This window comes from Microtus oregoni, unplaced genomic scaffold, assembly GCF_018167655.1.
Source record: "Microtus oregoni isolate MIOR12 unplaced genomic scaffold, Mior012 000026F_ref0000081, whole genome shotgun sequence".
NCBI classification, from domain to species: domain Eukaryota; kingdom Metazoa; phylum Chordata; class Mammalia; order Rodentia; family Cricetidae; genus Microtus; species Microtus oregoni.
In genome coordinates this window covers 22,775,017-22,789,718 of record NW_024543085.1, presented here as the reverse complement: position 1 = coordinate 22,789,718, position 14,702 = coordinate 22,775,017, and the positions used below count along the sequence as shown (strand labels likewise).

The 14,702-nt window shown below is 34.8% G+C and overlaps 1 protein-coding gene across 3 annotated transcripts in view; it reads left to right on the top strand.

The window, feature by feature from the left end:
- Nucleotides 1-14,702, top strand: part of Grm8 (glutamate metabotropic receptor 8) — an 837,648-nt gene that overhangs the window by 675,718 nt on the left and 147,228 nt on the right. For all 3 annotated transcript variants that reach the window (XM_041675768.1, XM_041675769.1, XM_041675770.1), the window contains exon 8: nt 13,668-13,804. In XM_041675768.1, the coding sequence (XP_041531702.1) occupies nt 13,668-13,804 (137 nt within the window). The remainder of the gene's footprint in view (nt 1-13,667; nt 13,805-14,702) is intronic.

The window sequence follows — 14,702 nt, the reverse complement described above, 5'->3', positions numbered from 1 at the left end:
TAATGCAGACAATTTATATTTATCACAGTGGCTGAATGTACATTGACAGTTCTTGTAATTGCAGAAAATCATCTCTATTATAAGTAAATGAGTTATATCCTTTTTAAATTTTACCCATAAATTTTTGTCAGAAATTAGTTGATCTCTACTATTTGATATTTTATTCATTACTATAGACACTTGACATCTGTTCCTATTAAGTTGTCTGTATTTGATTAGTTCATGGTGTTCCTGTAAATATTAACAAAATATTAATTTTGAAGTACATTAAGAGACTTTAATTTAATAATAGTTCAACAATGAATTATTACAAATGTGTCCATATCAGTTATTTCTAAACACATATTTCCATCAGCATACCATTCAAATTGCTCCTTAAAATGGATTTTTCTTCTGTCTGTTTGTTTCTGTTATTGTTTTAATTTATTGTCATGATGGATTTTTAGCTGAAATACTTTTTACTTATTATATTTTGGATGTGCTAGGTATTGAAATCATTACTTTGCCCAGAACTTCACACACACTAGGCAAGAGTTCTACCACTGAACTATATACAGACCCTTGTGATTTTTCTGTACAAATATCCTCGTATACTTAATAATTAACTTTTGATAATTTTGGAAATTATATTTTATGAAATTACATTTTTAATTAATGTTATTAAAATTCATCCTACATTAGTGATTACGTGTATAGTTCATTCTTTTGACTGATATGTGATATTCTATTACATTAATATTCTATATACCATTATTTATTTATTTATTCTTTGAAGTATTTGGAATGAGTTCAAGTCTGTTTTTATAAAAAATTCAAATAAAATATTAGTACAGTTGTATATTAATTTTTCTAGCAAGAGAAGAACTACTTAACACATCATATTTTTAGGTTATATACAATCCCAAAATAGTATAAAAAATTCAGACTTAATCCACCCATGAAAATAAATAAAAATATTCTAAACAAAACATTGAAAATGGGATCAATAATGCATATAAATATGAGACATTGAAATCAGGTTGGATCCATACTTACACTGTTTAACATAAGAAAATGCATAAATATAACTCATTAGCATACAGAAGAGGAAAAAAATCTCAACAAATATTGGAAAAATCACTTATAAAATGAAAATCTGCAAGAAAATGTATTAAAAATACTATTACATTTATAAAAATGTTTTTTAAGCTGATAAAAGTTGTTCAACACACTAAGATAAAAATGATAGTAACTCAGAAACAATAATGTCCACTACTTCTTTTTCTGGAAAACCTATATTAGAATAAAGGTCGCAGTGGTGCAGGCTGGTGAATGGCTTTGCACCGAAAGGCTTCTGCTGCCAAGACTGCACATTGTGTTTAACTGACAAACCCTACATGGTGTAAGGAGAGACTCCACTCTAGCAACTTCTTACCTGATATACTTATATAGACTATGGCATAATTCTTCCATCACATACACAGAGTAAATTAATCAAATATAATATTTTAAAAAGTACAGTAAGAAGAGAATAAAAAGCTTGTACATTACCAAAAAAATGGAGAAAATAAAAGATTAAATATCTAAGCATTATAAAGGGAGAAAAAAAGTGTGTTCATGCATATTATGAATTCTTTATATAGAAATAAAAATCTAGAGATAATTTGTTAAGTATACTGGAAAGTCTTTGAAAGGGCTCTAAACTTTGCAACTATTGTCTCTTTGAAAGTTATTTTTCCTTATAGGACACACCTGGAGCTTGTTTTACTTAGTGGCTCCTCTGACCTCTTCCCTTAGTTGTCAGTGGCACGTCTCCTGGGAAATAAATTCACCTTCAGTTTAGAACAATTTTCCCAGATGCATAAAAATGTCAACCGTATTGCATACACTTGTAGTAAAGTTTTTGATAATGTTATTTTTACACTCACAGTGGTGATAAATAATACAAATGTTATATATGATACCACTTACAATATTGGGAAATTACCATGGAAAGAAAAAATTTAAATATGTCTGTAGAAGTAGTTCCATGATAGGGTATATTATTAATGTGTAAGTTTCTGCATTCAGAATTTAATACCCACCAACAAACCGGAGAAGAAAAAAATTAGAGAAGAGAAATACACATTCTAAAAAGGTATTAAGTCTTGCTGAGGAACTAATGCTAAACAATCATCAGGAAACAGAAACTCCCAAATAATAAGGTAGTAGAAATACACTAAGTTTTTCCTAGATAATTTGTATATTCTATCACTGTTTTAATCCTAAGCCACATTTATGGTCCTAATTTTTACACAAAAATCCCGGAAGTTACAGATCCAGTGTGTGGTGGAAGATGACAAAGTGGGCACCGATTTGTTAGAAGAGGAGATGACCAAGATTGAGGAGCATGTGCAGAGTGTCTACATCGCAGCTTTCAGCAAGATCTGAAAATCAGAGAGTGTGTGGTTCATGTGTGTGAGGACCTGCTGAGATTAAATAAAGACTGAGACCCCGCAAATAAATAAATAAATAAATAAATAAATAAATAAATAAGAATTCTTTTTTTTTATTGAGAAAAGGAAAAAAAAAAAACAAGTTTCCGCCTCCTCCCAGCCTCCCATTTCTCTTCCCCTCCTTCCACCCTTCTCCCCCTCTTCCTACTCCTATCCCCCTCCCTCTCCAGTCCAAAGAATAGTCAGGGTTCCCTGCCCTGTGGAAAGTCCAAGGTCCTCCCCCCTCCGTCCATATCGAGGAAGGTGAACATCCAAACTGGCTAGGCTCCCACAAAGCCAGCACATTAAGTAGGATCAAAATAAGATGAATAGGTGATTTACCAATTTAAGTCTTTGTGTGAATCTCTGTAATTTTTCTAACATCGTTAAAAAAATCGGCAAATGGGTCAATAAAGCAAAAGACAAGGGTATTTTGTTGTAGAGCTCATGTACAAACATTGTAGCTGTCCAGTCAATAAGAAAGAAGATATTAAACAGAAAGTGTTGAAAATTAATTATCTTTATATAAAAATAAATATTTTATCCCATAATTACTTCATGCATAGTTTATAATTGGATCAAAATACATATGGAAATTTTAAATGTGAAAAATCTCAATAAAAAGACAATTAAATAACATTTAGACTTTGTGATAAAATTATTTATTACATGGAAACAAAATCATTCACAGTAAAATTGATAAATTCAGTTATAAATCTGTGGTGGTTTGAATGAGAAGGGCTTTCATAGGCCCATGTGTTTGAATGCTTGGTCCTCAGTTAGTGGAACTGTTTAGGAAGGTTAAGGAGATGTGGCCTTGCTGTAGCAGATGTGTCACTAGGGCTAGGCTTTGATGTTTCAAAAAACCCAGTGTGTTTTTCTTTGCTTGCCACCTGCTATTCAGGATGTAAAGTTGTCAGTCAATGCCATTTCTGTCTGCTTCCCTCCATGATGATCAGAATTCTCCAAAACAGTAAGATGCTCCGAATTAAATACTTTCTTTTGTAAGAGTTGACCCGGTCATGGTGTTTCTTTACAGTAAAAGAACAGTAACTAAAGCAGCAGTATACTTACATAAACATGAAATTGTATCTCTACCTTACTTTATATATCAACCAGAATTAAATACAATTGCTTTAAAATGATAAATTTGAGAAGTATCGGTAAAACATTAATTAAAAAGTTTGGGTTTAAGATGATTTGTTACAAAGGAATAAAATCATGCTCTGCAAAAGTCAATGCATTCAGTTTTAAATTTAAATAGCAAGATAATCTCTGATGCCAAAGATACTATAGACTATTTCATTAAAATCCTCTTCTAAGTGTATATTGTCCATAGTTATCTTTTTTCTTCTCTCTTCTTTCCTCCTTTTATTGTTCTTCTCATGTGTGTATCAATATCACTGACAGTGATAGAATTATTAAAAACACACAGTTATTCTTTCAATAAAGATTTCATATGCAAATTACTAAGAATTATATATTCAAATATGCATTGAAAGATATCATAAGAAAGTCCAATGGCACAAGATACAGAGAGTTTCTCAGACAAAATGAGAATATATTGAATTTGTGGAGTAGTAGGATATTTTACTTTTTTCCGGAAAGTTCTCTTAAGATGTATTACTTAATCTCACTTAATTGTAATGTTCTTATTCCCATTCCTTTGCTTTAACCACACATTTGATATCTTAATAGTCTCTTTGGTCACTTTTCTTACAAGAGATTTCATTTAAACCCCCTAATACATCTGCTTCCCTGAGATGTGTATCACTAAGTAATGGAACTTTTCTTATGTTAAATGTTCAATCAGCTTATTTGAGTTCTATAAATGCAATTATAGCTTGTATTTCTATTTCTCAACTGGGGCTATTCATTAACAATGATGACATTTTGCAATCATAATGCACCTTTAATCCGAGGATCACGAAGACATTTACACAAGAGAGAGGGCTATTGTAAGCTCAGTTTCTTAATGGAAAAATCAAGGAGGAGGTTTGACTTGGAGAATAAGAAATGACATTTAACTATATTCTTTATCCTATCTTATTTTTCACTTAGCAGAAAAGAAAAGCTGACATTTCTGCCTAAAATTAACACATATTTGTAAGACCTTTATATTCAGTTTTAATGGGAACATCCAACTGCATGAGAACCTTAGCACTCATTTAGAAAAGCAATAATTAGCATAAAGAGCTACTCAATGGGATTCTAGAGAATGAATTGACATTATGTAGAATATATTATTATGTATAATTCGTATACACATTGCACACTTTATGTGTTTACATGGTAGTAATTGGCATCCATACTTAGGACTGTGAAATCCGTTACCAATTTATCCCAGTATCGTTGATTCTCAACTTTAATGTACTAGTGCTTTTAAAGAGTATTATGTAGCATAAAGTGAAACGTTTCACTTATAGTGATTATCTGATTGTATTTGTTGAGTTTTACATATCATGACTTCAACATACTAGACAGGGAGTTACGGCTATCTACAGGAACAGCATAATTTTTTATTTTCATATAAAAGACTGGATGAACAAAGGTAGCACAGACCTTCTCACATTATTGTTTATGCTCATGCAGGCTCTGCCATCCTTAGCATATAGACCCTCAATTTACCCAAAATCACATTTGGAAGGAGGAAAGAACATAGACGTCTACTTAGGATGCTCATGATAAATTTGAAGTACTCCTAGCATATCCTCGTATATGATTAGTAAAATTAATCATTTGGGAACACCTGAGTGAAGTTATGGCAAATACAACCTACCCATTTACTTAGAAAAAAATTTAATACAGACACTAACATTAACCATTAGTTTGGTGCTGCTTACATGGTAGTAAACATGATGGGAAAATTCTCTTTCAACCTAAGCACATATAATCTGTCAATTGTATATCAAGTCATTTAAAAACCTGGTATATTTTAGATTCATATAAATGTCATGAAGAAAGTAAACATTGTAAGTTATAGTGAGTTGTGGGAATAGGATGTTGAGTCAATAGTTGTGAATTTACTCTGAGCTATTTGAAATAGAATATGGATAATAAAGAGATCTGGCTGAGATCCAAGGAAATAATACTAAGAAAAAGAATAGATGATAAAATGGTTGTAATGAAGCAGGATTCATGATTTTGGGGATAGAAATAAGACTAGGATGGATAAATGCAGAACATGAGTTAGGTAAGAGAAACGAGGGACCTTAAAAACCTTGAGAAGGCGTTTATGTTTTAATATAAGTTGTACAGGGAGTCACTGAATAAGTTTTAAGAAGAGGAGCAATGGAGGTGGGCTTGTCTCTCACAGCACTGCTTTGGTTGATGGTCAAGAGTGCACAAAGTGTTCAGTGTGAACACAGAGCACTTCCTCAGGATCCATAGAAATACCATTATGGTCTGGAGCCTTTAGGGGGAAAGAAAAAAACGTGTGAAGTAGGAGTCATTTGGAAACTGGATCTGTTAATGGACATATGTGAGCAATCGTTTGCTTTTATTTTTCCCTTGTGGAACACTGCAGCTTTTATTTTAGGATCTCATTGTCAGATCGGGCATCTCCTGACTCCTTGGTCAAACTTGGGGAATTCACTTACTTTAACGGAAGAAACAAATGAATGATATTAAGTCAAGTTTAAGTAGAATTCAGGAGAGAGGCTTTGTCTGTGAATCTGACTATGTTTTTTTTTCATCTTTTTATTGATTTTTATTGAGCTCTACATTTTTCTCTGCTCCCTTCACTGCCTCTCCCCTCCCCTACAACCCTCTCTGTTTAAAATGGCTACAGCAACCAGAATAGGTGAATTCTGAAGCATTGGTTACTACACAGTACAAATTTTAGATGGAAATGTCTATAGAAGACGATTATATGCAAGAAAATTAGAAGAAAAATGAAAGTTGGAAGTGCATTGAGTTAATCCAGAAGCCAATAGGGAAATGTAAAACCACTGAGATATGATAGCAAAAGTGTGGATGGAGAAGGATATGTTAAATCCATTGCAAAAGTCTCCCATGAATGAGACTAATTAAGGTCTGTGGAAAGTGTTTTTGATTCCTAAACACATTATGATGTCATTTCAATTTGAATATTTGGTTCTGTTTACTGGTTGTAATGCATACTTGATAAATTGTATAAGAGAAAGGAAGGCATGAATAACCATAATTTTAATGAGCATTATTATTTTTATGGGATTTGGGTCAAAAATTTAAATCTCAAGAAATCCTTAGGGTACAGAAACTAAGAAATTAACTGATTACTTTCTTAAGTCTTCTACTTGCCTAATATTGTAGGTGGTAATGGGATTACTAACCAGTAAAGTCTGCCACTAAGTGGGAAAGAAAGAAAGATTTAAAGAGACATGCATGAGGGATAATTAAAAGTAGACTTATTTCTTTTACATTTAAAAGTAAACAAATTATTGAAGCATTCTCCCCCCCACCCTAAAGAAACAATACAGCATGAAGCAAGTCTTCAAAAGTGTAGGCAATGGATGAACTATACTGAAGACAGTTTCATTCAGTGTTCTGTTGTTTGCCGGTCACATACTACATGCAGTTCATATGCCATGTCATACAGCAATAGTTTGGAGGAGCTGATATTATGATGTCATCTAAGAGATGAAAAGAGTTCACTTGTTTAGATAACCATAGTTAATTTGAAGTCAGACTTCAGTCTCCAAATCCCAAGACTAGTCTTTCCCTATATAACATTCAAAGGAGCCAACATTTTGACATTAAAATTTTTCTACCCAACCATATTAGAAGTGCATGTTGAGTAATGAAAATATAATTTTTATACACATTTTCAATTGAACAGAAACTTCTCAAGGATATGTTTAGACCCTGAAGGCAATTTCTGACTAGTAAAAATGTCATCTCACAAATCTATGAGTTTGTTCTCTTTTTTTCCACAGGTCCACATGGATAGCAAGCATGAGAAAATGTAATGTATTGCAAAATGTATAAAATACCTATAGTGCAAGGTGAAATGAAAGAAAATTGAGAAAATCTGATGGACTATAACTGAGAGTATATCAAATATCTAAATAGTCTTAATTCAAATATATGTTATATTTATTATGACAACTATTATTAAACCACAATGAATTGATAAATACTTGAATTTTTCAAAGGCAAATTTTACTTAGTTTTATTTTTCAGGGTGGCCAGTTTCAGAACAAAAGATAATTTTTTTAATTAAAAATTTCTGCCTCCTCCCCGCCTCCCTTTTCTCTCCCCCTCCCCCCATTCCCCACGGCCCACTCCCCTCCTTCTCCCTCCCCAGTCCGATTTTTTTAAACAGATGGCAAAAATGTGGAAAGGAGTGAGCTACTAAGGAGCCCTTCCTGGCTATTCAAGGATGCTTTTTTTTCACAGTTCAGAGTTATAGGGGATTTGTCTACAGTGAGTCAACATTCAGTGGTACTAGTTCCCAATGTGAGAAGGTTGAAGTAATTCAAATGAACTCTTAGCTTTGACCAGAAAGCAGATTAGGAAACCAAGATGCAAGGCTCATGAGTAATAAAACATGCTTTAGGTACAAGTAATGAACTTGAAAACCACTCAAACATATGCCATAGTTTGGGGTTGGGGCTGGTTTCTACTGAGACAGTGATGACAACGTGATACATGGGAGGTGATATAGATATGTTGATAATATTATGAAGAATATGAGCAAGAGTTTTCTTGAGAATTTAAGCAGGAAGGTCTTTTCTTACTAGCCTGTAATTTGTGGAATGCTTCTTCTGTATTGGGTTCTAACTTTGATATAATGCTTGCAACAATAACTGATCTGCTTGTACTAAAAAGACCATTGGCTTTTGAAAAAAAAAAAAACAAAGCAGTTTCTTCTGCATTGATACATAGGGGGCTCTCAATAAATATCTCTCTAACAAATTTAAGATCATATGTGAGAAGAATAATAACGTACGAAGAAGAAAGTGGAGAATTGGTGGGTCCACATTGGAAGAGGTTTGGTTGTTCATTCTCTGACCAGTTTTGTATGATCAAGTTCCTATAAGTGCATGACTTACACAACAAATTATTAAGAACAGTTAGGAGAAAGTACAAGGAGATATGTGTGAAAAGACAGAATGGTGAATCAAATTATGGAAAATTCAGGTAAGTCATAGGGATCAGTAAGAGAAATGTCATCAAAATGATATTTGTTCATAAACTGCCATAAAATAAGGATGGTAGTAATGCATCCTTACATGATACTCACTGTGTATTTGCACAGATTGGTTCATTTAACCATGTAACTCTTTGTGTAAGGATTACTATAAGTTTAATTTAAGAAAAGTAAGATATAGTGAAATTGAGACTGTACCTAAAACAATAGCAACAACTATTTACTAAGTGGTAGGACTAGGGGTTTGAACCCAAGATGATTTCTGAATCCATTTTCTTGACCACTTTCTCTTTTGAGACAGAGTTTCTATGTAGCTTTGAAACCTGTTCTGGAACTAGCGTTTCTAGACCAGGCTGGCCTCGAACTCACAGAGATCTGCCTACCTCTGCCTCCTGAGTGCTGGGATTAAAGTCATGTGCCACCACCACTTGGCTTCTTGATCTCTTTCAAACCTTCCCCCTTAATGTATTATCAAATCTGATGAAGTTGATAGTGAAATGATATTAGCAGTTATTATTTTGGGGATAGTGAGTCTCTCAGTAACTACCAACCGACATTCTTTTAACTGGAGAAATCAGATAGTGAAGCAGCTGGCTGTAAATTTATACATGACCCAGCATGACGTCATCATCCGTACATTACTAAAGTGGCACCTTCTGTCATGAGAACAATTGTGAAAGATTGAAAAGCAGTCATTTGAAAAACAATACAACAACAGTAGTTATTTCAGGTAGAGAAGATTAAATATAGTCTTATTTTTAAAAATGATATATAAATATTAGTGATGTTTTTCATATTGTTCATGACATATGTCTTTTTTTTAAATTTATTTATTTATTAAGGATTTCTGCCTCGTCCCCACAACCGCTTCCCATTTCCCTCCCCCTCCCCCGATCAAGTCCCCCCCCCATCTACTCGAAGAGCAATCAGGGTTCCCTGACCTGTGGGAAGCCCAAGGACTGCCCACCTCTATCCAGGTCTCCTAAGGTGAGCATTCAAACTGCCTAGGCTCCCACAAAGCCAGTACGTGCAGTAGGATCAAAAACCCACTGCATATGTCTTTTTTTTTCAAGCAGAAATCTGTTACTGAATCCTAATAACTGTTTAGGCATTGCTTTAAAAACTTACATATTCTTCCTACCAATATATTGACATTTACTAATACTGAGCAATGGGTGCATCATAATATTTAATTATCCCATGCATTGTTCTAAATATTTCCCAAGATTGAACTGATGTAAATGTCACAAAATCTCTGAGGAAAAATGTCATTACTTCTACTTCACAGAAGTTGACAGGAAATACTTAAGAGGCTAAACACTCTGAGAAATGTTTTGTTCAAGAAAAGAAAATGGGTTTCTTCTTGAGCATCTAAAGAGTAGGAAGATAATACTGGCTGATTAAACATTGATTTTCTTTCGTTATTTATTTATAAAATTATTTCCTTCTTGAATGCTTGAAAATAATAATTAGTAACAAAGCCCATGTGTACTGCTCTTCATGACCTCAAGGCACATTCATCCTCATTGTTCAGTTTTTGCTACACACGAAAAGAGTTATAAAAATAAATGGGGAATCAACATGAGCATGTAGCCTTCTATTTCTTATGCCAGTGGCCCTTTCATCCTTCCTTGTGCCATCTCCTGTAGGCTCATCAGTTCTTGATAGTATTAGGGATCTGTGGTCCTCTTAGATACTTCGTGTCAGGTTCAAAGTTCAGAATAAATTCAAGAAAATGGGATTATAACCATCTCATCTCTGTTTAATACTGTGCAAACATTCTGATCGCAATTTTGCCACTCTCCTTCTAGTTACGTGCAAGTTGTTAAGTTATAATTAAAATTTTTATAAATATTAAGGTAAACTTTTCAAATAAATTAAGAAAACCACTATTGAATGGAAATACATATTTTTTTGTTTGTTTTTTTGTTTTGTTTTTGGGACAGAGTTTCTCTATGTAGCCCTGGCTGTCCTGGAACTCACTTTTTAAACCAGGTTGGCCTCAAACTCACAGAGATTCTTCTGCTTCTGCCTCCCAAGTACTGGGATTAAAGGTGTGTACCATCATTGCCCAGCTTTTACTTTTTTTGGCTGATATTTTATATTTATTGAGCTCTATATTTTTCTCTGCTCGCCTCCATGCCTGTCCCCTCCCCTCTTCAACCCTCATCCAAGGTTCCCATGCTCTCTCAACTTACTCAGGAGATCTTGTCTTTTTCTACTTTCTACCTCCCATGTAGATTAGATCTACGTAAGTTTCTCTTAGTGTCCACATTGTTGTCTATGTTCTTTGGGATTGTGGTTTGTAGGCTGGCTTTCTTTGCTTAAAAACCACCTATGAGTGAGCACATGTAATAATTGTCTTTCTGTTTCTGGGTTACCTCACTCAAAATAATGTTTTCTAGCTCCATCCATTTTTCTCCAAAATTCATAATGTCATTATTTTTTTCTGCTGTGTAGTACTCTGTTGTGTAAGTGTACCACATTTCCTTATCCATTCTTCGGTTGAGGGACATTTAGGTTGTTTCCAGGTTCAGGCTATGACTAACAAAGCTGCTATGAACATAGTTGAGCACATGTCCTTGTGGCATGATTGAGCATCCTTTGGATATATACCCCAAAGTGGTATTACTGGGTCTTCAGGAAAGTTGTTTCCTAATTTTCTGAGAAGTCACCACACTGACATCCAAAGGGGTTGTTCCAGCTTGCAGTCCCACCAGCAATGCAGAAGTGTTCCCCTTTCCCCACAACCTCTCCGGCATAAGTTGTCATCAGTGTTTTTGATCTTGGCCATTCTTACAGGTATAAGATGGAATCTCAGAGTTGTTTTGATTTGCATTTCTCTGATGACTAAAGATGTTGAACATTTCCTTAAGTGTCTTTCAGCCATTGTAGATTCCTATGTTAAGAGTTCTCTGTTTTGGTCTTTACTCCATTTTTTTTATTGGATTAATTGTTCCTTTGGTGTCCAGTTTCTTGAGTTCTTTGTATATTTTGTAGATCAGACCTCTGTCTGATGTGGAATCTTTTCCCATTCTACAGGCTGTCGTTTTGTCTTCTTGACCGTGTCCTTTGCTTTACAGAAACTTTTCAGTCTCAGGAGGTCCTATTTATTGTTTCTCTCAGTGTCTGTGCTGCTTGAGTTCTATTTAGAAAGTGTTCTTCTATGCCAATGCGTTTAAGTGTACTTCCCACTTTCTCTTCTATAAGGTTCAGTGTAGCTGGCTTTATGTTGAGGTCTTTGATCCATTTGGGCTTGAGTTTTGTGCATGGTGACAGATATGGGTCCATTTTCATTCTTCTACATGTTGATATCCAATTATGCCAGCACCAGTTTTTGAATATGCTTTCTTTTTTCCATTTGATATTTTTTGCTTCCTTGTCAAAAATTCGAAGATGTGTGGATTGATATCCGGATCTTCTATTCAGTTCCTTGGTCCTCCTGTCTGTTCTTATGTCAATACCAGGCTGTTTTCTGCACTGTAGCTCTGTAGTAGAGTTTGAAGTCAGAGATTGTGCTGCCTCTAGATGTTCTCTTATTTTACAGGATTGTTTTGGCTATCCCGGGGTTTTTGCTTTTCTCTATGAAGTTGAGTACCATTCTTTTGAGGTCTTTGGAGAATTTTGCTGGGATTTTGATGGGCATGAATCTGTAGATTGCTTTTGTTAAGATTGCCATTTTTACCATGTTAATTCTACCTACCCAAGAGCATGAGAGATCTTTCCACTTTCTGGTATCTTCTTCAATTTCTTTCTTCAAAGATTTAAAGTTCTTGTCATACAAGTCTTCCACTTATTTGGTTAGGGTTACTCTGAGATATTTTATGCTATTTGTGGCTATTGTGAAGGGTGTTGATTCTCTGATTTCTTTCCCAGCACTTTTATCTTCTGTGTACAGTAAAGCTACTGATTTCTTCAAGTTAAACTTGTACCCTGCTACATTGCTGAAAGTGTTTATGATTTGTGGAAGTTCCTTGGTAGAATTTTTGGGATCACTTATATATGCTATCATATCATCAGCAAACAGTGAAATACATACATAATGTAATTTGTAAATTGTATGTAATTTGGAGACTATAATGTAGAAAGGGACAGTAAGATGAGAAAATAGCATCACAGAAGAGAAATTAGATCTAATTCCCTTTGAGGTAACGGGGCCTGCAGGAAGAAGGGGCACCAAGTAAAGGGATTATTGTCAACTGTATATTTTGAGTTGAGAATGAATAATCCATGAAGATGAAGGGTGGTCTGAAAGCTGTTAGAGAAAAATCAAGTCTGTGTAGAGAGTGCAGTGAAGTGGAAAGACAAAGCGCTGTGGTGTTCATTCCTTCCTACTCTTACACCTGTGATTATAGATGCGCTTGGAAGGAAAGTAAAAGGGAGTAGACCTTATCAGGAGAAAAAAAAATAATTGCTTCCAAGAGAAATGGAGTTTAGAAGAGACTAAATTCATTGCTTCCTGCTGTTCTGCTACCATTACATTCATCACAATGAATCATGGGGCTTTGATGATCTGAGCCAAGCTGGGCTTTTCCAGAGCTCACTTGAAGCCTTGCCCAGTGGAGCTTTCCAGGAGCAGCCTGCAGTGATCTACTCAGAAGCGGTGGAACTGAAAGGTGCACCTGTTTCATATTGGAGTGGAACTGTCCATGAATAAAGCGCTTAGGCTTCTCACTTGGAGGCTCTGTCGATTTTGGGTTGATGTTTGCAGTTTGTATTCTACAGAGGGTGTCATACTTCATACCTGTACATTTTCCCCATGAAATCAAATTCTATGATGCTAGTATTGAATATTCAGACTATCCATTCGTATTTATTTAGCTTGTGCATATATTACTTAGCTTGACTTCTCAGCATTTACTTTCTAATGTATACATAAAGTCCATCTTATTTTTATATGTGCATCTAGGTTTATTTTCATGTAAAAGATATTATACCATCAAGAATAACGTTGTCTGGACTACAATCATTGCATCCTTGACTATGCACAAAATATTTTTATCTACCATTCTTCCTTAGAGGAAAATAGGCCCACTGGGCTATTTTATTACTTGTTAACACTCTTTTCCTAATCTTTATAGGCAGTGCGGGTACACCTGTCACTTTTAATGAAAATGGAGATGCTCCTGGACGCTATGATATCTTCCAGTATCAGATAAACAACAAAAGTACAGAATACAAAATCATTGGGCATTGGACCAATCAACTTCATCTAAAAGCAAGTATTACTGTTTGTGAATATTTTTCTATCTAGTTCTTAAAGGGGAATACTTCCTTTTAAAGCACTACACTTGAACACCATCAGAGAAAACCTACAATATTCATAAGAAAGATGAAGTCTAGTCTTCTTTGGACTATATGCACTTAGAGCTCAGCCTATTATGGGGTCCCTGTGTCTAAGGCAGCTGGCATATATTTGTCTGTGTTTTATCACTTAGTTGGCCTCAATAATTTCCCATACAGGCACTAACAGACCCAAGCAGCATTTTATCAGTGTCAGCTCAAAGAATCTCCCTCTTAAGTAAGGAATGTCCTTTGAATTTGGTGGCGTGATATTCCATGAAGGCACTCAACAATACCACAGAGGTTTTGGCCTGTAAGCCATCTTGAGCTTGAAGGTCAAGAGATGTCTTGGAAAACCCACAGTGCAAGGGGCAGGGGCAGAGGTAGGAGAGAAGGATTGTAGCATCTTTCATCCCAACTAAAAAGACTCATTTTACATTTAAACAGCTACAATTATATTAATACACACTGACTTCAGGTATAGAGTAAGTTCTGTTGACTCAACCAAGAATTGCCGTTCTTATACTGTACCATTCTTGCAAGGCTTAAGAATGCTTACTTCTAACACTTAGGGCCTGAGAGAAATCATTGAGATAGGTAGTGCTTTCTTTTGAGGGCCATAAGATGCCTGTAAAAGTATTTCTGCTGACACAGAGATGATTCTACACTGCTGTCCAGTTGCAATGTGTATTTAATTCTCTCTTGTAATGAAAGAACCCTTCTCAAAGACACACAATCACAGGGGCATGCTCATGTGTTTTCTTTCCTTGGAGGCCATTCCAAAACATTGGGTGCTACACTAACACACTTTTCTCATGCTGTATGTTCTCTTG